General features: G+C 39.2%; 1 protein-coding gene across 1 annotated transcript in view; it reads left to right on the plus strand.

Annotated features, from left to right (window-relative positions):
* The first annotated feature begins 1,197 nt into the window (after nt 1-1,197).
* Nucleotides 1,198-23,343, plus strand: part of fam135b (family with sequence similarity 135 member B) — a 67,401-nt gene continuing 45,255 nt past the window's right edge. Inside the window, exons 1-2 of the mRNA XM_028036731.1 lie at nt 1,198-1,662; nt 17,477-17,573. Of these exons, the coding sequence (XP_027892532.1) occupies nt 17,497-17,573 (77 nt within the window). The 5' untranslated portion in view covers nt 1,198-1,662; nt 17,477-17,496. The remainder of the gene's footprint in view (nt 1,663-17,476; nt 17,574-23,343) is intronic.

Below are 23,343 nucleotides of genomic sequence, written 5' to 3' on the forward strand. Positions count from 1 at the left end.
GTTTCATTAGTGACCTTTCTGTGCAACGCCTGAAGTTTCTGCCAGCTTGCACCTCAGACTACGTATGGTAGTCGTTCTGATCTTGGCAGCTGAGAGGAGAAAACAAAACAAAACAAAATCTCTCAAAAGTGCCATGAGAGAAAAGCAGCCGTTGACTTTGTGTGTTTAAGCAGAAGGAGAGTCTGAGAACAAACAAAGAGGAGCATTATTCAGCAGAACGAGAGATGAAAAAGACCTCGATGAGGGGAAAAAGCAGCGCCGGAAACAGACCCACTGTAGCCACAGCCAGCAGCTTCATAAATGTCATGAACATTTATATTCATTTGTTACATAATCCTCCTTTTCCCCATTTATGTGACAAGTGATTAGTCTGAGAGGAGTCATCTAAGCATGACAGATGGCATTTTGAATGCACTGCTACCTGATTGTCAGAAACAAATAGCGGTTATGTTGCTTTTATTATGTCCAAATAAATTGACCCACATGGATAGATCCTAGTAGAATAAATTGGTAGTTAACTAGTAAGTAAAGTAAATAGGTAAATTAGTGAAAAAGTAAGCAAATAAGTAACTAGCTAAGTAAGTCAATAGCTAAGTAAATAACATACTAGGTAGATAGTAAATAGATAAGCAAATAGCTTAGCTAAGTAAGCAGCTAGTAAATAGATAAATAAATAGTTTAGGTATGTAACTAAGTAAATAGCTAACTAAATAAATAAAAGATATGTCAGTACTTTTATAGGAGCCGCTTTGTAGTCAATATGCAAAGAGCTAAGTAAATATTTAGATAAATGAATAAATAAAGATAAGTTGAGTGAATTTATAAAAGTTGTTTTAAATTATATTTAATGTACTACTGCGGGGGGATGCTAGTCCTGGACCCTGGACCCTCTAACCTCTGCGAGTTTAGCAACTTTCTTCTCAGCAATGTCTTCATCCACTGATCATGACTTTTCTCTTTTCACAACTTTCCTTCTTAGTTGCCTCCTTTCAACCTGTCGCAGCATCCAAGTCACGTGACACCCTCGATTTCGTTTGTGCAACGCTCCTCCTTTTGTTTCTCATTGCAGAGTGGTCATTTCCGCGTGCACGCTTCGCTTGTGCTTCAAAGCTGGTGGTGGGGGTGCGGGGGTGAGGGGGGGGGGGGGGGGGGGGGCTCTGACGTCACGTCAGCTCGCAGACCTGCCGGACGCGCACATCCTCGCGCATCAAGAGGGACTCTCAATCAGAGGGAGCCTCGCGCGCTACTAATGATGAGGTTCCCCGACCAGCACGCGCTCTGTTTGGAATGAGGAGGAGCTGAAGAAGAAGAAGAAGAAGAAGAAGAAGAGCTGGCGATGAACGCAGGGAGTGAGCGCGCGCGCCGCGACGTTGCCGCACTTTCCCAAATTGAGAGAGAGAGAGAGAGAGAGAGAGACAGAGAGAGAGAGTGAAAGAGAGAGAGAGAGAGAGTTGACGCGCGGCAGAGAGGGGCGGCAGAACACACAGGGTCTGGGTGAATGTATAACCATGGCAACAGCAGCAGCAGCATCAGAAGCACGAGAAGCTGGGATATAAACATTGCATCCGTCCGTCCGTCCGCAAACAGACCGATTTTTACTCCGTTTAAGGATCGGAGCTGGAGCCGAACCCTCTGCGGACATCACACCACATCGCTGCTAAGGTGAGGCTGCCTCTTTCTCTGTGACACCCTCGTCCTCCTCTCGCTGTTCATCCTGCTGTCCTTGCAGGATGCTTCCTGCCTGGACGTTCAGGGAACATGTTTCATTATCAAAATGAAGGGAGATGTTATGGAATATATATGCATAAGTTTGAAAGTAAAAGCTGTGTTATTGAGGTGATAAAGTGCAGCAAGGGACTGTAATTTGATTGTAAAGAAGTGAAAGTATGGGTCAGAGTTCAGCACGGTGTGTATGCTGTCCACTTTGACTTTCTCCCTCTGATGCTGTCATATGAAACAGAACGGTGGTGTCTACTGCAAACAAAGACAAAGGTCAGGAGCTGTATCTTTGTTCCAGTCTGTCAACACAGCCGAAGACGGGCTGATTCCTGTTAAAGGACAGGCCAGACCTTTCTGGGAACTCGGTCAAAGTCACGTTAGATATCGCTTGTCTTGGAATATGTCTAGGTCAATTTGTTTATTCTTTGTCTGTTTTGCTCTATTTAAAAAAATAAAAATAAAGATAATATCTCCTCTCTGTAAACATGGTTCTAATTACACCACAAAAGGCAACTGATCAGAATTCATGTAAGTATGATGTTTTGTATTTTTTTTTGTTTGTCATTCATTTCAGATATTTACAATCAAATTGCTCCTTTTCCAATTACTTGTAGCCTGGCAAAGCTGGTCATCTGGATGAAGGAAGGCATTCCCAGTTTGATACTCAAGACCTTGACAGTTCCTTGCTGTTCTGCCTGTAAGCCTTAAGATTACTTTGAACTCAGGCTCAACGGTGGAATAGGTGGTAGCACTGTTGCCTTAAAGCAAGAAGGTCCTGGGTTCAAAACCTCACTTGGGGGTTTTCCTCATTGAGTTTGCATGTTCTCTGTGTGTCCATGGGTTCTTTACCGTTTTCCCACAGTCCAAAACAAAAACATGACTATTAGGTTAACTGGTCTATCTACAAGTTGTGTGCTTCTGTTGGTCCAGCATTGCTCTGCTGGGAGGCTGATGGTGGTTTTCCATTAGTAAAAGGTTTTCCACCAGAAATGGTTAAATGTCATCAGTCCTTTTTTTTTTAGAACTTACTTTGCTGGGGTTCCAAACGTGCTGAGTCAGGCTGGAAACACAATGTTAGAAGACTGGTGCGCTTTGAACTAGCAACGTATCCAGGGTCTACCCTGCCTCTCGCCCAGTGACATAGGCGATAGGTGCACTAGGCCTCACGCGACCCTTTGGGTTAAATGGGCATGAACCAGGGCAGAGCGTTAAAACAATAACTGTATCTATGACGATAAGTGATCAGCTATCAATTAAAAATATGTCAGGTTGAATTTTGATCATTTCACTGAATTCTGAACTGCATGGCATTCTAGGGGATGTAGACAGAGAAAAATATCAACATCAAAGTCTCAATCTGTCACGGCCAGCTAAGAAAGGTTGGAGGATTCAGTTAACTCACTTACTCTTTAGCTAGCATGTGAAAATTTGTTCTCTAAAATACACAGTTACAGTTTCATGTTGCCCCAACATTTTCAGGTGTATTTCCCTCCTTGGAGATTCAGGCGTACTCAAGGTGGACATCCGCCGCACACGTCCGTACAAAGGAAAGTTTTTGACTGTGGACGCGTACTCGGTAGCTCACTGACTTGGAACGGATGGAAGATACCTTGAGTTTTTTTTCTTGCGACACTGAGAATGTTGAGAATCAACACAATCAGTCTCAAGACTGCGTAGTGTGACTGCCGCTCTCTATGCCACACTGACAGTTGTGCGGTGGATGTTTAAGAAACCGGGCTTATTGCCAAACTAGCTCGTCAAATTTCCTAGTATCCATTTGAATTGTGGGAAATGAACTAATTTATCATGGGAAATTTAGCCAATCGGGACACTTGACTGTGAACTATCAACTGTCCACAGATAGTGCGTGTTGAGTCTTTGCAGTTCACAGGAGTGGAAGGAGAAAATGAGTACAACATCTCAAGAGAAAATTGTAGATAAAAGAGGAAAGGTCACATCACTTGTTTGGTAATATCTTGGATATTTAAGACAAAAGACTAATCAAAAATTATGGATATCGATAGTTTTGAAGTGCTAATATGGTGATACGTTTTTCTGCCATATCAACCTTAGTAAAGACAATGGATGGATAAATGTTTAGGTCTCAATAATAATTCCTGCAGAACTGGTGCATCGACCACTACTTCCATTGTAACCAGTCAGACTTGATGATTCCATTCCAACCAGTTAGTAAGGAAAGAAATTGGATTGCCTGGCGTCCAGAAACACAGAAGTTCCTTGCTAAAGCATTATGATTTCAGACTGCACAAAGTACCAGTGTAATGGCAAGTCACATAGCTATTTGAGGTGATGCAAGCAGATTACGGTATTTACAAGAGGGGCACCAATCTGGTGTTGAGCAGAAAATAAAGCTCCAAGTACGTCCAGCATTTCTGTTCAACTCCATATCCAACTCAGATGGCCGAAGTCGCTCTGCCGCCATACTGTTTACTAAAACAAGCTAATCTTTGGACGTCATCAGCTGAAATGCAGTCAAGGCAGAATTTGCTGGGCAGTCTTTTAAAGAGCATTGCAGCGGCGTAACGCTGTTGACTCTTTTTTTGTTGTTGTTGAGTATTGTGCTGAATCATTATAAAGCAGGCAATGCAAGAAAGAAAAAAGAATCTTCTTGGAAGAGTGCACACACAGATGGAAGACACTTTGATTTTTTTTTTCTTGCACAAATAAGTTCCTAGTGACTCAGAGTTGTGAAAACAAACGGCGATCACATGCAGCTCTCCAGGGAACACAACAGGCCTCCGAGCTAACAAATGTAGCTCTCTATTTTTACAAAGCCCTTCTTTTTTCTTTTTTTTGTTGTTGCACGATAAACTCTTTTGATCACGTTTTAATTTCTAGTGGAGACCGTGAAGACCCGGGTCACATCCTCCTCTAACTCGACCTCTCAGTTCAACTCCAGCCCAGCTCCGGTCGCGGGGATTTGGTTGTAATTTACCAACACACAGCATAACACACACTGCAGAGGATTTCAGAAAGTGCTAGATTATGCCATCACATGATTGCAGGGGCCGGGCTCACAATGTTTCTGTTGAGGCCTCTCTCTCTCCCTCTCTCTCTGCTTCCAGCAAATCCTGTGTCGGTCTCCTCCTCCTCGTCGTCGTGTTAAAATTAAACGGAGAAAATGTAAAAAAAAGGTCTCGTTTTGAGAGAGGAGCCGGTGGCCTCTGCCGATTTGTGCTATTTTTAGCGACGGCCCTCTGTCTGTTTAGCCGTTCTGGCAGAGGGTTTGGGATATTAATGAATGGATTAATGCTGCCGCAGATTAATTTCTGGCCCCTCAGAGCTGCGTTCACGTTCGGCTGCTTCAAGTGATAATGGCCGCGAAATGTAGCTGTTCCCCAGTTCGACCGCTGGAAACACACGTCACATCCCCATCCTTCAGCGCGTCCAGACATTTCCAGCTGAGCCGATGCCACCGTTGGAGGTGGAGGGCAGCTTGAGGGCAGCCAGAATTGTTTCTTTGTTTTATTTTTTATTTCCGCTAAGGTGGTGGAATTAAGAGTTGCTGCGACCTCGAGACCCACAGGAATGCCGGGGTGTCTGCAGCCGCGTGTGTCTGTTTGTGTGGCATGTGTTAAAAAGTAATCAGACACCAGATGGCTGTTTTGTAATGATTACTGTTTAATGATTTGCTGCAAGGAGAAGAAAAACAGAAAGATTGAGCTTTTAAAAGTGCACAAAAAGCAGAATGGGAGCATTAGTAAGGCTGCAGGTTGTGCAGATTTTGTGTCGGAGCTACAAAACAACTTGGATTTCGGCAGAAAGGGTTGCTCATGCTCAAAGTGGAGAGGGATTTTATGGGACAGCATGCTGCTGAAGCAGGTCTCATTTATGATAGAAGTAGTACTACTTCTATCATAAATCTATAATTAGCATTCATTAGAGGTGAAACAATCCTCTAAAAGGTTCCTATCTGAACCTGAAATCTAAATGTACACCCGCCACTACTGACGATTTCAGATCTAGAATGCATGTTTAGCATAAATTTTGTTCTTGTGATGCAAACATGTTATTAAAAAAAAACTCACACAGGATTTCCATTTCCACCATTGATATTGGTACATCCAACAAGAACTGAAGTTTTGATTAATTAATTACATAGACAATAATGTGTTAACAATGTAATCAGTTTTTATCTTTTCACATTCTGATCGGAACTTTTGTATTACCATGTTTCTGGTACTCCCGTAAATCTGACGCACCAGCGACGTCCGCTAACAACCACGATGGACGACAGAGCCACTTCCCTTGGGCCACTGGGGGTTCAATTTTGATTCAAAAACAATCTGATAGGACACTGAAAAGGACTATTGTTGTGTGAACACTGTGCTAAGGGAGTTAGCCTGTCGCCACAGCTATTCAAACCTAAAATAGCATCTCAATGCTAAACATGTTGCAGCAGCACAAACGTCCCCAATACTAATGTCAGCTGGCCTGGCCAAGCCAATCGGCTGGTGGAATAACATAACTAACAAATTAAAAACAAATAATATCTTTGTTGCTGAGCTCATATGTCTATTTATTTAATTAATAGGTTTTTAAATCGAAAATGTTGCTTATTTTGTTGATATATGGCTTTTGACTAAACTGCTACTAATTGTGTTAAATAGCTGAAGGCCCCAACCAGGTCCTATTATTTAATTTCCCTTTGGAATTAAATTTAATTTCACTTTGGAATTAATAAAGTATTTTTGAATTTTGACTTGAATTGAATTGAAGTCATTAGGACATTAGGTGTCTTCCTTTTGTCACTGCAAAGGGAAGGCAAATGCCCAATCTAACACCATAAAAGAGAAAGATGTATTTTTATTTATTTATTAATATCTCATATCTAATATGCCATCAATTAATTAACAGTTTTTCTATTTCAGTAAAATGAAGCTTAAAACATGGTAATGCCTTTTCTGAAACAGTTTTTAACTGCTTTTATCAGTTATTAGCACTACTCGAAGTGTTAGCACAGTTAGCACAGTTAGTACATTTGGCATTACAATCTGTGAAAGAAGCATATTTATTTAAACTTGAAATATTTCCAATTTTGTGTCAAGAGGCTGACATTATTGTTTTACTGTTAAATATATTCAATGACAAAGAGAGGCTAAAAGGTAATGAAGCTAATTTGATGTGTTCTGGTTAGCTTTTTTTTTTTTAGTGCTGTTAGCGCAGTTAGCAAGAGGTTGCGCAATCCCAGGTGAGGCTCAGCTCGCTGCTGCCTCACCTGCTGCGCTTCTGAGCATCTGAATGGGAAAATGCGAAAATTCAGCGATTTTGAAGAAGAAATAATCAAAATTGGTAAAGCTAAATGAAAAATAAATACTTCACAGTACAAAACACAGGACGAAAATAGCAATATAAATGATCTTATTATATTATTCTTCCATGATGACAGGTGAGGCTCTGCCTCCTCTGATCGTACGGCACTGGTTTCGAGTATTGTATTATGTATTTTTAATCATTATTTACTGCACACTACATTTTAGTAGTGTACAGTTTGGACAAGACATGACTTCCTGCAGCTCAGGACCATGTGACTAGAATCGCTGGGTGGGACTGGCGACTTTGTTTTTTTTTTTTTTTTACCCCTCCAGGGGGTCTTTTGTGGGCTCTAGTGTCCCTTATGTGACAGTGGGCTGACAGGAAACGGGGAAGGAGAGGAGGGAAGACATGCGGCAAATGTCGTCGGGTCTGGGAGCGAACCCGTGACGGCCGCGTCGAGGACTGAAGGCCTCCAAATACGGGTCGCACTAACCGCTACGCCACCACGGCACGCCCGACTTTGTTTTTTTTAATAAATAAAATAAACACTTCATAAATCTCAACCTGCTTCAGCGTAAAGGCATTTAGTTAGGCTTTGATCAGTCAACTAAATACAATCCAGACTCATTAGAAAATGTAAAACTCTAAGTCTAGTGACATTATATTTGCAGTAATTATGATGCCACCACCTTATTTCATCAGTTGGGGTGGCGGGTTCAGGTTCAGTGCAGTTAGCTGCATCTCATCAAAAAGTTTCATTTTGGTTTCACTAAACCATAACACTCTCTACCACAGGTTTATTATTTCCATGCAAACTACTAATGACATTTCTTGGGGGACGGGGGGGTATCCCATAATTTATGCAGTGCAGAACTGATAATGATTCTGTTAGCAGATTCCATCTCCAGAGCTCCCTAAGAGTTACCATAGGTGTTATGCTTGGATTTCTGAATTTTATTTGGCAGTTTTAGAGTCAAAGGGGCTCAATTACATTATGTGAGGTACACATACCTCAGAAATTGGGATGTGAAAAGTTCTTAAAGACACTATTCATGCAAACCTTAGAGTTTTTGAGGGAAAAACCCTAAAGTTCTCCTCAAACTTTCGATTGACTTTCTTTGGATTCCCCAGAAGAAAGTCATCATAGATATAGAGTGCATGCATAACTGATCTAAAACAAGCTATTATTTAAAAGTAGATTTAAGAATAAATTAAAGTTGTGATAACAGTTACAAATAATAACTTGTACTTCCAAAATCTTTAGCAATATCAGGGACATTAAATAGATTCCATCAGATTTGGCAGCCATTTCTGGATCACATCAATCTGCAGAAAGGACTCTCATGACACCTCACCATCCTATTTATGTTTGATTGTCTATTCAGATGGATTTTATATGCAGTTTAAAGTTGATCCACTGAGCTACACTGTAAAAAGTATCATTGTTGTTGGGTTTTTTCCTTTTTTGTTTTTTGCTTTCTTCCCAACCTGCCTTACAAAAGAGGTGTAAAAGTTCGGTTTATCCTTTATGAATGTTCTGTTTAGTACATCAAAAATGAATTAAGTATTCAAAAAAGGAAAAAAAAAAAAAATGAAATGCTGCATTTTCTTTTGAATAAAACAAACTTTAAAAGTTCAACCATGTTTTACAAAGAAGGTGCTGCTAGCACATTGTTGCAGTATTGATACATTTTCTCTCTATATTTCTATAGACCTATAGACTTGTTAAATGTATCGCAAATATGACACATGTAAAGACAAAGGTCTTGCGCCACGGTTCAGTTTGATGAGTTTTACTGCTGCCATCTTCATCCAGCATGAAAGAAAGCACAGTATGTCCTCCTGGAATGATAAACATATTCTCTGGAGGCTGCTTGAGTTGTGCATGATTTGATTTGATTAATTTATAGATATATTCCCAACATATTTCCTCCCTTCAATTATTATATCCGCCTATGTCCTCTTGTCCTTTCTTCAGTTTGGGGGGACGACACTATCTTGCCGTTGGTCCCCAGGGCTGTAAGCCTCAATATTCAACAAAGTACACAGGGTACATTCTCCTTCTTTACTGCCAAGCTAACATACTGCGACAGAAGTGAGGCCCTCCTTATAATGAATTGGTGTCTGCAGCTAGCTGATAACCCCGGCTGCTAGTTTACAGTGTAGCTCAGTGGATCGGGAAAGCAATTAGGGAGGCCTACATCAAATCAACAATGAGGAAACATACCCTCGTTAAACAATCTGGTGACGGTTGGGGACATTACAGCTGTCACAAGCAGCCCGCTGACTCAGCAGAAGCAGGGAGCACAGCTCTGGCCTCTGGCCAAACCTAGCGGTGACCGGCTTCAACATAAAATGTTTTATGTTGTTTTATGTTTTGCGAGAACGGGACTGTTTGTGCTTCGATGATGCAGTGCTCTCTGATGCCGACTCTGGGTCTTGGGTGAAGGTTTGACTTTCAGACGTCAGTTCCAAGATGTCTTTGTGGTGTTTATGAAGATTCTTAACCTGTTTGTCAAGACATCACAATGATACATATGGTAATCTTTTGGCAAAAGGAAGATAAAAAACCCACAGTCAACGTCGTAGGATGCACCTCTTGTGATTTAGCTATCCTATATTTTAGAGAAAGGGAAATGGTTGCAGTTTGCCCTTCGTGCCTCTAGTTGTCTACCGTTGACTCTGGCCTATGCAGTTCAGTGTTCGTGGATTCCTCCGTTCTGTGGTATTCTGTGTTTGTCTGTGTAACTCCAAACGATTGCCTATTCACAAAGACATGCTCAAAGAGCATATCTTTTAAAAGGAAGTACAGGTTGGGAAGCTGAAATACCTCACCACAATGCTACCTGACATACTATTGGTTGGTGTTGACAAATCAGCCAATCATTGAGCACCATATTCTCCTTGGCACAGATTGAATGTACACTCCAAGAGAGGAAATAAGAAAGACCTTAGAGATTAACTTCTGTGGTTGTGCGATTTTCACTGTGTGTGTTGATGGATTATAAGATACAGTATATGAAGCTTTATAAAAAATAGAGACAGTATAAATTGATAAAAAAAAGTACTGATTTCTGCATCTCCAAATTAAATAGGTAATATAGGTAAAACACCAGGTTTCACACCGGTCATCGACCACAACCATCTGCAAATAGCTAAAATACATAATTACTTGAAACTCCCAATAAAAAGCCTTACAACTACCTACTTCAATAGTTTAAACACCAAATCTGCCTAACTGGTACTGGTCATGGTCAATTTCTATATATTAATTATGTGAGGAGAAAATATAAAAGCAGTAAACTAGTGTTTTTTGGTGAATAGATGACATTACATCATTCTATGTTGTAGGTATTAGTGTAAAAATTGTTTTTACCATTTCAAAACCAAAGAAAAAAAGATAGAGTATCTTTTAATTCCAGCATACTTAGCATGAGTAGCATTACTAAAACAACAGTCTGCATGTGTATTTCATTGAGAACATAGATTCTTACATGGACTGAGATTTCCAAATGCCTTTTCAAATCAAACGTACTCCTTAACCAAAGTTGAAGTTTCAAAATGGTAAACAAAAGCAATTCGACTGTAATCTTTTCAGCCTTGTTTTCTACTGAAAGTTTATTTCTCTTTTTCTCTCGCAGCCTGATTGAACCACATACAGTATATCTTGACATGTAGGTGATACAGTTTCCTTGCAAATGACCGACAACAGGTTTTTTGTCCTTTAATTAATTTTTAAACACTGTAAAAACTAATCTTGCATCTTCCTTTGTGACCTAGCAGAGCTTACCCTAAGGTGTGTTCATACTCTAAAGTGAGAATTGAAAATAACTAGCAGACGTTAGTATCAACCACAGATTAATTAAATTGGTCATTTAGAGATATTGTGTTCTGCTTGTTGTGCAAAAACTGCCTCTGTGCAATAGGCACATTTTCAGATTTTGCTCACAATCACCTAACTTGCAATAGAAACATCAAAGCTTACACACTGTGGTTTGAGCAATATAATATTATGAGGCATTTGGTTGAGTTGGTATTGGGTTAACCAAGAAAGACATAAAAACCAGGTTAGGTCAGGTTATCTTGTAGGACAAAATTAAATTTACATCTGAGAACGAAAATAGAAATAATTGTCTGTGAATCGTAACGATGACCCTGACTAGGAGTTTAATGATACACAAAACTGAGAACAAGACGGGTCAATATCATCTAAGAAAACTTTGAATTAATGCTGCAGAAGGACTTTTGTCTGCAATTTCATGTTAATATCTTCCACCATAAATTGGAGTTGGCTTCTGCTGTGTGAATTGTACAACGATACAGTGTGCCTCCTCCCACATCTGTTGCTGCAGAAGTGTCTCTTTTAGGCAGATATGCTTGTTGTTAAACTTCTTTTACTCTTTAAAGAACAGAACTGCAGACAAGTTCAAAAACATCATTCTTGTACATATTTTGTGAAACAGTGACGTTGTCATCCTGCGCCAAACCTTCAAGGCAATAGATCTGTCGTCTCTCCCGTTACTTACCTCATAAGATTTTTGCTGTGCGAATGAAATCACTGAGTGATCTTAATGTAGGCTTTAATATTTTGACTAGCTGTTAGTGCTGGTGTAAAGTGTTTTGTGAAGCACCTCGTTGATGCTGAAAAAGCCAGGTGTTGATGCTGTTGTACAGTAAAGCCCCTTCATTATGACAAATCTCTGGTGAAGTAAAACAAATCGTCTCATCTGAAGATCAGCTCTCTGAGCACAGCTATACTTAGGCCTGTCGCCATAAACGATAAATCGATTAATCGTACGATAAATTAAAACTATCGACGTCATTTCAATTATCGGCATTATCGTCTCTTCCGGCCTTTTACTCTTTCTGTTGATGACACCGAATGAAAAAAGGCTCAACTCCGGTGCTCTCCACTGACCCTCCCTTTCTCATTTCCTTAGTGTAAAGCCCAGCGCACACAACACGATCTTAGAGCTGTCGGCCGATTGTCGGCCCATTTTCAAACCCTGACAGACCACACATTAGCCGACAGAAATCCTAGGTATAACGGTTCGATCGGGTTCGTTCCTGCCATGTGGTGTCCAACAATGGGCACAAAATAATGGCTACAAGTTCAGTGAACTAATTTTAAAACCAGACATTAATCAATGCTTTACTACAACTGTACCCTGTAATGCATGTGGCTAGTGTCAGAGTAAAGTCCTGACTGAATGAAAATCATTATAACCTATTTATGTATAGAGTGAAAATAGTGTCAAAAAGATTTGTGTGTGCGTAAAATGATTTGTGCGTGCGTAAAAAGATTTGTGCGTGCGTAAAAAGATTTGTGCGTGCGTAACAGGATTTGTAAACCTTAAAAATAAAATACATGTTGAAAACGTACACACAAATCACCTGGTACGCACACACAAAACTGCAGTTACACACAAATCCGGTTACGAGTGCACAACTATTTTTGAGACTCATTTCACGCCTCGGTGGAAGCTCCAAGATTTGTGTGTAGATGGTGCGTTTACATGCTAGTAAAAGCTGGGACATCTGAGTTTTCTTCGGAACTGTTTCTTTTTTCCACAGTTCAATACATATTTCTCTCTTTACTTGTCTCGTGGCTTAGACATATTTTTGTGAGAGAAAAATACATATGTCATTACACCCACGTCTACTTTTTAATACTATAAGATTGTTTATATATGAATCCACATTTGGGACCTATACAACTGTAATTACTTGGGTAACAAATTCAACCACTAGGTGGCGGAAGTTTATTCCGCTCTGACTGGGAAAAGCCTTCATTCAAACTGAGAGAAGAAACAAGAGAATGGCGGGTCAGCCGAGTGATCGTGTTCGTGGTTTACCGTCCGAAGTAAGTGGATGTTAAAATTTGCACGTTTTACTGACCGTTGTAATGCGTATTTTTTAGATTATTTCAGATTACGTTTTACGTTTCAAGTAGTTCGACCCAAAGTTCTCGCCCTTCTATAGCAATAGCTCATGTCTACGTTAGCTAAGCTACTATTAGCCCTCGATTAGTATCAGGCATCGGTCCAGTTTAAAACAGAATCTTCCTGGCCCATTACAGCTATGTCTACGTTTATCACCATGCTCAGTCAATACACTGTCAATACAGTAATTTATCATAAGTTTGACATTATTAGCACTTTTTGGGGACAATAGAAATATAATTTCACTAGATGGCTACAATTACAATTTAGTTAATGTGAAGCACAACTTAACATATTATCTGTCCAAAAATGTAAGTCATCACATGGAAGTAATGAGAAATGTGGTTTGCTCATAATGAAGTAACAGAAATATTAATATTTTAAAGATTCAGCCGAGTTACTACACTTATATTCAGCTGCTTACAAAGGCTTCAGTGTTGGATGAGGTTATATTTTCAAAATTTGAAATATTGATGATCTGCATGAAACTAATATAAAAAAACGGTGCAGATGTATATGTATGGCATAGAATACATTTGTACATTTGTTAAGAGATGTTCTACGTATTTATTTCTGGTACGAAAGCAATGACCATCATATTCCAGGAAGAAATGTAGAGAAGAGTAAATCTTAAGTGATTACAGTAAGATATAAAATATACAGGTGATAGACGAAACATAAGTCTGTAGCAGAACTAAAAAAAAATTTAAATCAAAAACTACAATTAGTGAGGAGAACTGGGATGAATCCTTCAAATAATAAAAGACGTCACCTAAGCCTACATTATTGTCGGCATCATAAAACTAGCTGAGCATGGTGATAAACATAGACATGGCTGTAATGGGCCAGGAAGATTCTGTTTTAAACTGGACCGATGCTAATCGAGGGCTAATAGTAGCTTAGCTAACGTAGATATGAGCTATTGCTATAGAAGGGCGAGAACTTTGGGTCGAACTACTTGAAACGTAAAACGTAATCTGAAATAATCTAAAAAATACGCATTACAACGGTCAGTAAAACGTGCAAATTTTAACATCCACTAACTTCGGACGGTAAACCACGAACACGATCACTCGGCTGACCCGCCATTCTCTTGTTTCTTCTCTCAGTTTGAATGAAGGCTTTTCCCAGTCAGAGCGGAATAAACTTCCACCACCTAGTAGTCGAATTTTTTACCCAAGTAATTACAGTTGTATAGGTCCCAAATGTGGATTCATATATAAACAATCTTATAGTATTAAAAAGTAGACGTGGGTGTAATGACATATGTATTTTTCTCTCACAAAAATATGTCTAAGCCACGAGACAAGTAAAGAGAGAAATACGTATTGAACTATGGAAAAAAGATACAGTTCCGAAGAAAACTCAGATGTCCCAGCTTTTACTAGCATGTAAACGCACCATCTACACACAAATCTTGGAGCTTCCACCGAGGCGTGAAATGAGTCTCAAAAATAGTTGTGCACTCGTAACCGGATTTGTGTGTAACTGCAGTTTTGTGTGTGCGTACCAGGTGATTTGTGTGTACGTTTTCAACATGTATTTTATTTTTAAGGTTTACAAATCCTGTTACGCACGCACAAATCTTTTTACGCACGCACAATCTTTTTTACGCACACACAAATCTTTTTGACACTATTTTCACTCCATATTTACGTCACGTTAACGAAGAACAGCTGAAAAGTTACCGGGTTTATCAACTGCGGTAGCAATTTGGCTCCAACTCCTCCTCTTGTCATTTCTATATTCTTTGCATGTTGAATAAACATTAATGTTGTTTCCACATATCATCTCCAGTATCAGCTGGACTTCGGGTTGCTCCGTGTCAGCTGTTTGGGATTCCCCGACGTAATTTCCCCTCAGAAAACACGGAGGAGAATCCTCGCTTTCTGATTGGCTACCTGTCACATTCAACAGGCTGCGTTAAAGCGCCCAGTCGGGAAAACCCTGATTTAGATCGGAGCGGCAACGACGATCTACCGCAACACACCACACAATCTTAGAAAGACCAACGGTTTAAGATTGTTATAAGGGGAAAAATAGCAGCAAAAAATCATGTAGTGTGAATTATTGCATCAGGTAGTCGATGTGCCCATCTTCTCTATTTAAATCTAATTATTACTGAAGGGCAACATAATATACAGACTTCATAATCTGCACTCTTTTGGTTGAATGCAGTATTTATTTCCACTTTGGCTTTATGTTGTTTAGTTTTTATCAAGTACATTTTTTGTTAATGGAGACTGAGAATCCATTTTGTTTTTGGTTGTTTTGTTTATTTTGTTTATCAGCTCCAGTGTTAAATGTTCTTTTGAAAATAAAGTGTATCTAACTTTGGCAGGAAATCACATGCATTATTACATCATTTCCATTAAATCAGTGTAAAAGGGTCTTCAAACAATATTATCGTTTATCGCAATAATTTTTTGAGACAATTAATCGCTCAGCAAAATTTGCTATCGTGACAGGCCTAGCTATACTTTAGTGAGGTATTCCACTGCCGGGACTATATTTATCTTTATTGGCATGTTATTATGTGCTTCTTCCTTTCGACTTATGACTCTCCTTGTCTGTTTTCGTAGCCTGATGCAGGAACGCTAACCCCATCCTACCGTATTTGTGTGGATTGCATTTCACAGCGTTCAATGAGAGGTTATTTGATAGTCTTTGTTGTAAACACTGTCAGCGTCGGCTGGTTGGAGCTCAGCTTTCCGTGTGTACGTTCTCTAGATGCTGTTGTGTGTGAGGTATAAGAGTTGAAGACAAGGTGTACTGCTAAACAAAATTGTGGTTAGTTTTCCACAGGGAGTAATGATCCCAAGTACACTGACTTCTCAGTCGCGTCATTCTGTTTAGCACATTGAGTGTTTGTCGTTATTTCTCTCAGTCAGATGATGTAAATCTACAAATTCAAGGGCTATTAAGGGATTAATATGAATCAGCTGAGCTTCAGAATGTGACGTGCTACATGTCTGTATGTTCTTACCTCTAAAATGTATTGAATTCAGCTACTCCAATCCCTTCCCATATCCATTCCAAAGTTAGTTACTGATTTGATTAATGATAGCAAATGGAAAAAACTCCCTCTTGTGTTAGCTTTAGAGAGGCTAGTGTCTGTGATTCCTTGACTAGTCACCCACTGAATTGCCTTCTTCCTCTGCTGGCCATTAGCACAAGTTGGCTAGCATTAGCATTTGATTGGTTTCTTCACCTATTTTTGTTAAGGTGAAGCAACTGGCTTCATCCACTGGAGTGCCTTCTTCCTCTGCTGGCCATTAGAGTTGTATAGGCTGGCATTAGCTTCATATAGGCTAGGTTTAGCATTTGATAGGCTATCTTTAGTGTTGGATAGGCTAGCATTAGTATTGGCATGCCTATACTAATGCTACATATATCAACTGCGTATGACATGTATATGCTACATATATTAGATCCATTGACATGTGTTCTTTTGATCGAGTTTACTGTAATCCAAGGTGACACCAAGTGTAAACATACTGTATTATACAGAGCTAAATATGGCTTCCAATTGAAGCTTCCCATTCAGCAGGCTAATGCTAGGCTAGCCATTCTAATGACCTGAAGAGGACGAAGGCAATCCAGTGGGGGACCGGCCTCTCCACAGCTAACGCAACTGAGTAGCCTACTTCTCATTTGCCAGCGCCGCCCGCTCAGTGGCCGATGTCTAGTCCAATCAGGAGCTAGCTCCAGAATGGAGATAGCGACAAGGAAGTAGCCACAATAGTCTTATTTTTTTCCGCAGAAACCATGCCATGCTCTGGAATTTAAACGAATGGGTCGCTCTCCGGATCCACAGCATGGCAACATGACACAATGCCACTGGTCCAGATGTAAAACTTTCTTGTTACTAAACAATCAACATGTTTTATAATAAAGTGGATGTTATTGGGATCAGAGTCTCCAAATTTGAAGTGGCGTTACCTTAACACCAGGGTTAGGGTTTCCGTTTTCTGAGCAGCTGCATTCAGGCTTTACAGCTCTGTGTCAAAAGCATCGGATACAACCTGCATGCAGATACACAACTGCTTTTAACTGAATTACTTTTCCAAAGAAATGAGGCACTATTTCAGCAAGATGGAAATGAACCAACAAATCCCTCCACTTTTCTGTGTCTGTGAATAAGGCTTTATGAATAAGTCCTTCTTTCAGTCACTCATTTGTTTAGTCATATCTAGAAAAGAAAGCGATGTCATTACCACATTTGCAAACGGCTGACGTTCTTTGATGCCTATCTTCCATTATGAACACAACACAGAGAAGCTGCCGAGCACACACATCCGTTCTTCCTGACAGAAATAATTAAATCTCATCCCAGAAGTAATAATCAGTGCTATATTAAAAGCAAGGTGTCTATCTTGGGCTCACGTAGTTCTTCTCATTCCCCCGCGATGGATGGTCTGAGTCACACCACCTCAGATGACTGAAGACATAATGAAGCAAACTAATTTTAGAAGTGCCGTCAGTCATTCTCTACTTTTGCTGTTTGTCTGATCTGTGTCCCGTTCTTCTCTTCTCAGGTGATGAGTGGGACTGTATCATGTCTGAAGTACAGGGAACGCTGGAGTTTTCTGTAGAACTGCACAAGTTTCACAATGTGGATCTGTTTCAGAGGGGGTGAGTGGATTCTGGCTGTTGCCTTTTAAATGTGTCAGAACACCTAACTAGTTGTGAAACGACACACGCTACAAGAATGCTAACAGTTTATTTTCATTTCTACAGTGGTAAAAGTTACCAACTGGCTGGTCAAATGGCTATAACTCACATAATGGAGGTGATTAACGTGGCTTGCGGTTTAAGATTAGGTTTGAGGGTTTTAGTTCTGCCGAATAAGAAGAAACCAAAAATTGCAAGAGGTTCTTGCCTACAAAGACCTCGCAAAGACTCCTTTGTTCCACTGCGAACCTAATAGCAACTGGCTTTGGCCACATGTAAACAAGATTTCATGGACATTATGGATAACCTGCTCATTTTTTCTGTGTATTTCAATTTTCTTTTTTGCTTTAAATAGGCACAACATAATGTTTCTTCAAGGGAATCTCTGAACATTCGGCTGCCAGCATGTTTAGGTGAAAATGTGTGGATTTAATTAGAACACCATCAGCATGTCTCACTAATAAACATAGTTATTTATTGGTGGCTACTCGGCTTAGCAACACAGAATGCTTCAGTTTTCTGTCTAATGGGAACCAAAGGAATAAAAACTTAAAAACCTTTTGGATGCATTGGTCATTTATAAGCAGTGTTTTGCTTTTATTTCTATAACTAGTCTATAACTCTGCTAATGACGAAAACACAAATAAATTGCATTTGTATGTAAAGATTTGGATGAGTAATTCTTAGTGGCTCCATGTCTGTATTTATTAAATGGGTATGAATCACAATGAGATTCTTCTGGTCTGATTTCTTAGAATCAAATTCCACCATTTCAAGGTAGAACTGTGTGTCTGATGTCACAAACGTGCTGCACTTCATGGCCATGTCTGAGCTGCTCTGCAGGAGAAACACGCTAATAAGGTAGATGGCTTGTGCCAAGAAAGACAAAAATTTCTAACTAAAAGCAGACTTGTTGAATTCCAGGGTGTTACGGTCCGACCAGTAAGGCACAAGGACAAAGGCATATATAAAAAAATATTTCCTATTTCTTTTTCCATAAATTCTTCACAAAAGACTTCCAACACCAAATCTAAAAAAATATAGCAAAATGGGCCCAAAAGAAATCAACTAAAGCATACGTCACTCAGGATAACAAACCAAAACGGACCTCACACAATGAACACACAGGGGAATTTATACACAAAGGCTGGTCTACACAAACCAGGAGGGGTGGGAGAGAACAAACACAAACAATTCATAAACATAAACAACTAATTCTGACTACAACACAACTGTAAAAAACAAAACAACCTATCACCAGAAATGTTTTAACAGTTAGTTATGCTATTAGTAGAGAGAGGCAGATTATTCAACATCAAGTCCTGCTTCCAGCAGCCTGATGGTTTTGTTCCACTTCCTGGTTTGCCTTTCAACCAGTCCTCTCCCCCAGCCAGTCCTTCAAACTCAGCAAAACAAAGTAGTTAATGATTCAAATAAACAAGGTGTTTACTAAATGTGTGCACCCATAATAGTAAACAACCTAATGCCATAACCACCACAAAAAGAGTGAAATTATAAATGTATTGTGTGAGAAATTCTAAATATATTATGTAAAAACATTTAAATAAATACTAACACGGGGGAAAACATGGAGGAACCTCCACACAGGGGAAGCGGATTCTCTCTTTCTGAATTTGCAGACTTAATGAAATGTAGTTGAATTGTGTTGAGTTATGTATGGAAGATATCAAACATGGGTTTGCAGCAGCTCCAGATATGACTGAGGTATTCATGCATTAAACATCTACCATCTGCCCACCATCTGCTCTAGCTTATATAAACCAATGGATCACCTTCTCCATGTCTGCGTACCTGTGTGAGTCATATAGCAGTAGATACTGACAGCAACTTTTAGGGCAGCTTGTTGCTGCTGGGACAATTGTAAACATTTGAACCAAAAATTTTGATTATTATGATATGTTGAAAATGACAGTATTAATGTCTGATAACAGATGTTAAAGCAAATGTGTATCTATACTTAGTATGATGTGTTTATTGATCATAAAAAGAAAAGATTTTCCAGTTTGAAACATTGTTGCTGATCCGGGCTGATTTGGCTGTAAACTGCCAAACTCATGTCAACAACAGAATTTTCTGTGGATCTGTTAATGAAGAGAATACAAATAAAATAAAGGAATGTCAGGTGAAACATTATTGATATAGGAAAATCTGTCAACTAACATTCTTGTTCTTTAAATATGGAAAACTTAATGGCTTCTGTTCAAACTATGGCTGCACCGATTCACTTTCTCTCGCTTCTGATACCGATAGCTGAGGTTTGGTATCAGCTGATACTGATACGCTGCAGAAAAACTGCTGAATAGACTTAAAATGATTCTTTTTTTTAAACGAACATAAATGTAGTAAATTATACTTTTATTTAATAATGCTGAACTTGTACATTTAAATCCACCAGTAGCTTCACATGCTTTGTCAAACATGTAAAAACAACACAGCTTTAATTTATTCAGTCAGTGCAGTTAGGAGTAAAACAATCAATGTAAAATAAATAGTTAAAAAGCTGAAACTGACAAACTATAGGTTAACTACTTTGGTTAAACATGTAAACATAAACTGCAACAAAATCTCCTTCAAATGGTTCACAAAGTGCAACTAGGGACTCCAAATATAATGTAAAATAAAAAAATAATGCACGACATCGCTCAGAGCACAAATCCTCTGCATAAGCGGTTTTCTGTTGACAACCAGGATGTTAGGTTGACCTTTGACCTTCTAAACATCTAAAACTTGTCAATTTCTGCATGTTGCGTTTACATCAAGCATTGAGAAAGTATTTTAAATGTGCATATGAATGCATCCTTGAACTTCCTTATAGTCAGTTAATCGGAGCAGCTCTTTAATTTACAGCACATCCAACAAAAAAAATGACATACAAACTGGTTCAGATGAAAGCAAACGAAATGACAGCAGAGCAAGTTTTCATTTTCTTTCTCTGGTATTTTATTAGATAAAAAAAGGCATTGTTAATCACAGCACGACGTATCTGTAAGAAGATTAAAAAAAGTTCCACTGGCTTGTGGCTTCAGCAAAGTAGATTTTTCAAGTCCAAATTAAAAATGCTCAAGCTTCAAGCTCATCACGATTTAGTGAACTAATATTTCTGCTCCCACAGTCTGCCTCCCTCTTTCCCTCAGATAGCAGAGAAGAGTGTCAGCAAGGCTGAGCTCTGGTGGGTTGCAGAATAGTAATGTTTGAGTCTCAGATGTTTCGAGTCTTTGTACTGTGGAACAGAAATTATAGCATTAATCCTAATCCCTCTTCAGGACTGAAGGGCATTGAAGATGTTCAGTTAATGTTCTGTCTTTATGCTGGTTGTTTTTAAAATCCTGGTAAAACAAAATTTAGAATAGAATAGAATAGAAGTACTTTATTCATCCCAGCAGGGAAATTACTTCGCAGTAACAGCATAGAGACAAGAAAAGACAAGAGACAAGACACAATAACAACGTCCGGGTGTTGAGTCTGGAGTTTGGCTGCAGTAGAGCTGATGACGTCACAGGCCACCGCTGCATCAGCTGATGGGGGAATGTAAACAGCGATCAAAATGGCGGACGTAAACTCCCTCGGTAAATAACACGGCCGCATTCCCACAGCCAGAAGTTCAATGTCCGGGCTACAAATCTGTTCCTTCACGTTAACATGACCGGGATTACACCACCTCTCACTCACATAAGTGCAATCCCGCCGCCTTTCACCTGCTTAGTAAAAACTGATAGGAAGAAATTATTGCAGATCTTTCAGAATTTACAGTTCAGAATTGCACTGATAAAAGGGAAACTGACACCTATAAATTATAATTGAGTTGACTGAATGATAATAGAATTCAATGAAATTTAGTGCAGGAGACAGTGAATTGACGTGGCCATGAAAATCTGTCCAAATTTATTCCAGACTGACATTCTCTACTGCTCTACCAAACAGTGAAGCCATGTCTGTGTCCAGAGACAGACCGACCTCACCTGACCTGTCTGACAAATACAAGTTTTGTACTGGTATTTGTACTTGTACACAGCACGCCCCGTACTGTGGTGGTGCAAGGGGTTAGCACGCCCCACATTTGGAGGCCTTAGACCCGCGGACGTCGCAGGTTCGACTCCCGGTCCCGACGACCTCTGCCGCATGTCCTCCTTCAAAAATGGCGCTGGCTGCCTGCAGACGCAGCTCCCGTCGTGTGTGTGTTAATCTGTGTATAAAAAATTCTTGCTGTAACTGTGAAATAATTTCCCTGCTGGGATGAATAAAGTAATTCTTCTTCTTCTTTTCATATTTCAGTTTATTCCCAGCATCGATTGTTGGAGTTTGAATTAAAGCAGATATTAACTCTGTAAAGAAAATACATACTGCCACACCTACATTCATTTAAAATACCAGAGAAATATCTTTCACTGAGCTGGCTTGTAAAATCAGGCTACTTAAATAGCATGTTAGTAGATGTGAGCAATACAAAACTTACAAATTTGCTCTGTTTCTTTGATAGAAACAGAGAGACGTGACAAAATCAAACCAGAGTGCACCTGGAAATTAGCGTTCACTTTATTTTATCATGCGATTAATTGATTTGTTGCTTACTGTTACTGGCCTAACAAGCACCACAATAGTAAATACAAAGTATTACCATGATTTTTTTAGTGCCACATCAGGGCTTGGATTATTTTTTTTTTTCACTTTCTTGTTTTTTGACGTAAACATAAGAACAGATTTTGTCATAAACACAGGAGACTGGTTGAATTGGTTATGTAATTAAGCGCTAAGTTCACATTTCCAGGCTTAAAGTTGAAAAAAAAAATCTACCGTGGTTCTAAGAAGTTTGAATACTATGACAGAGTTTCAGAGGTTTCTTCCAAACATTGACCTAAATATCTAGTACAGCTGCTTTGCAAATAAAACTTTGTTATGTCTGCAGAATAATAATTTAAAAAGTATGCATCTGATAAAATGCCACCTGTTAATTCTTTCACATTGCAGGACTACACTGGTGTTGTAGTCCTGAAATATACATAATCCAACATAAATTGTCATTAACCTTTATTAGGAACAGTAATTAGCATGCACCAGGTCAAAGAGCAAATCCAACTGAAACAGGGTTTAGATGAGCTTGATGTCAATCATCCCAACATAACATGTTGCAGGTTTATCATCATTGCAAGATCACATGATTAGTGTGTGCAGTGTCCATATCATAAAGAACTGTGAAAAAAAATCAATCAATATATGTTAATTATAGGCAAGGCATGGAGTCATAATCTGTGTTTGGTGAAGGTTTTGTTTAAGACACAGAAAATGTTTTACAAGGGCTTTAATTTTTAACTTTCTTTTTCTTCTTTTTTTTTTCAAAAGTAAATTACAAATTGCATTTCCATGCAACTAAATTAAAAATTGGCCAAACATACACCATCGTCAGATTTATTTTTTGTTTGTCTTTTGTTGCTGGAACAGCATCAATAGTATTCCATCTGTGTTTCTGGTGAACTAAAGGTTCATAAGTAATCATCGGTACATATTCCTGTTACACTGTCATCTGTAAATGTTTGTATTTAGCCTGGAAATAATTAATGCTTTGTGGACGGGGCCCAAATTACAACCTAACAGAGAATGTTCAGGTATTTACTTCCCTATTTAGTGAGCACAGAGTGTACATGTGCAGAGCTGGCAGAGACGCACTCAAAAGACTGTACTTGCAGTATAGTTAGTGTTGACTCATGGGGCTGGA

The sequence above is a fragment of the Xiphophorus couchianus genome, chromosome 13 (assembly GCF_001444195.1).
Source record: "Xiphophorus couchianus chromosome 13, X_couchianus-1.0, whole genome shotgun sequence".
Taxonomy (NCBI): domain Eukaryota; kingdom Metazoa; phylum Chordata; class Actinopteri; order Cyprinodontiformes; family Poeciliidae; genus Xiphophorus; species Xiphophorus couchianus.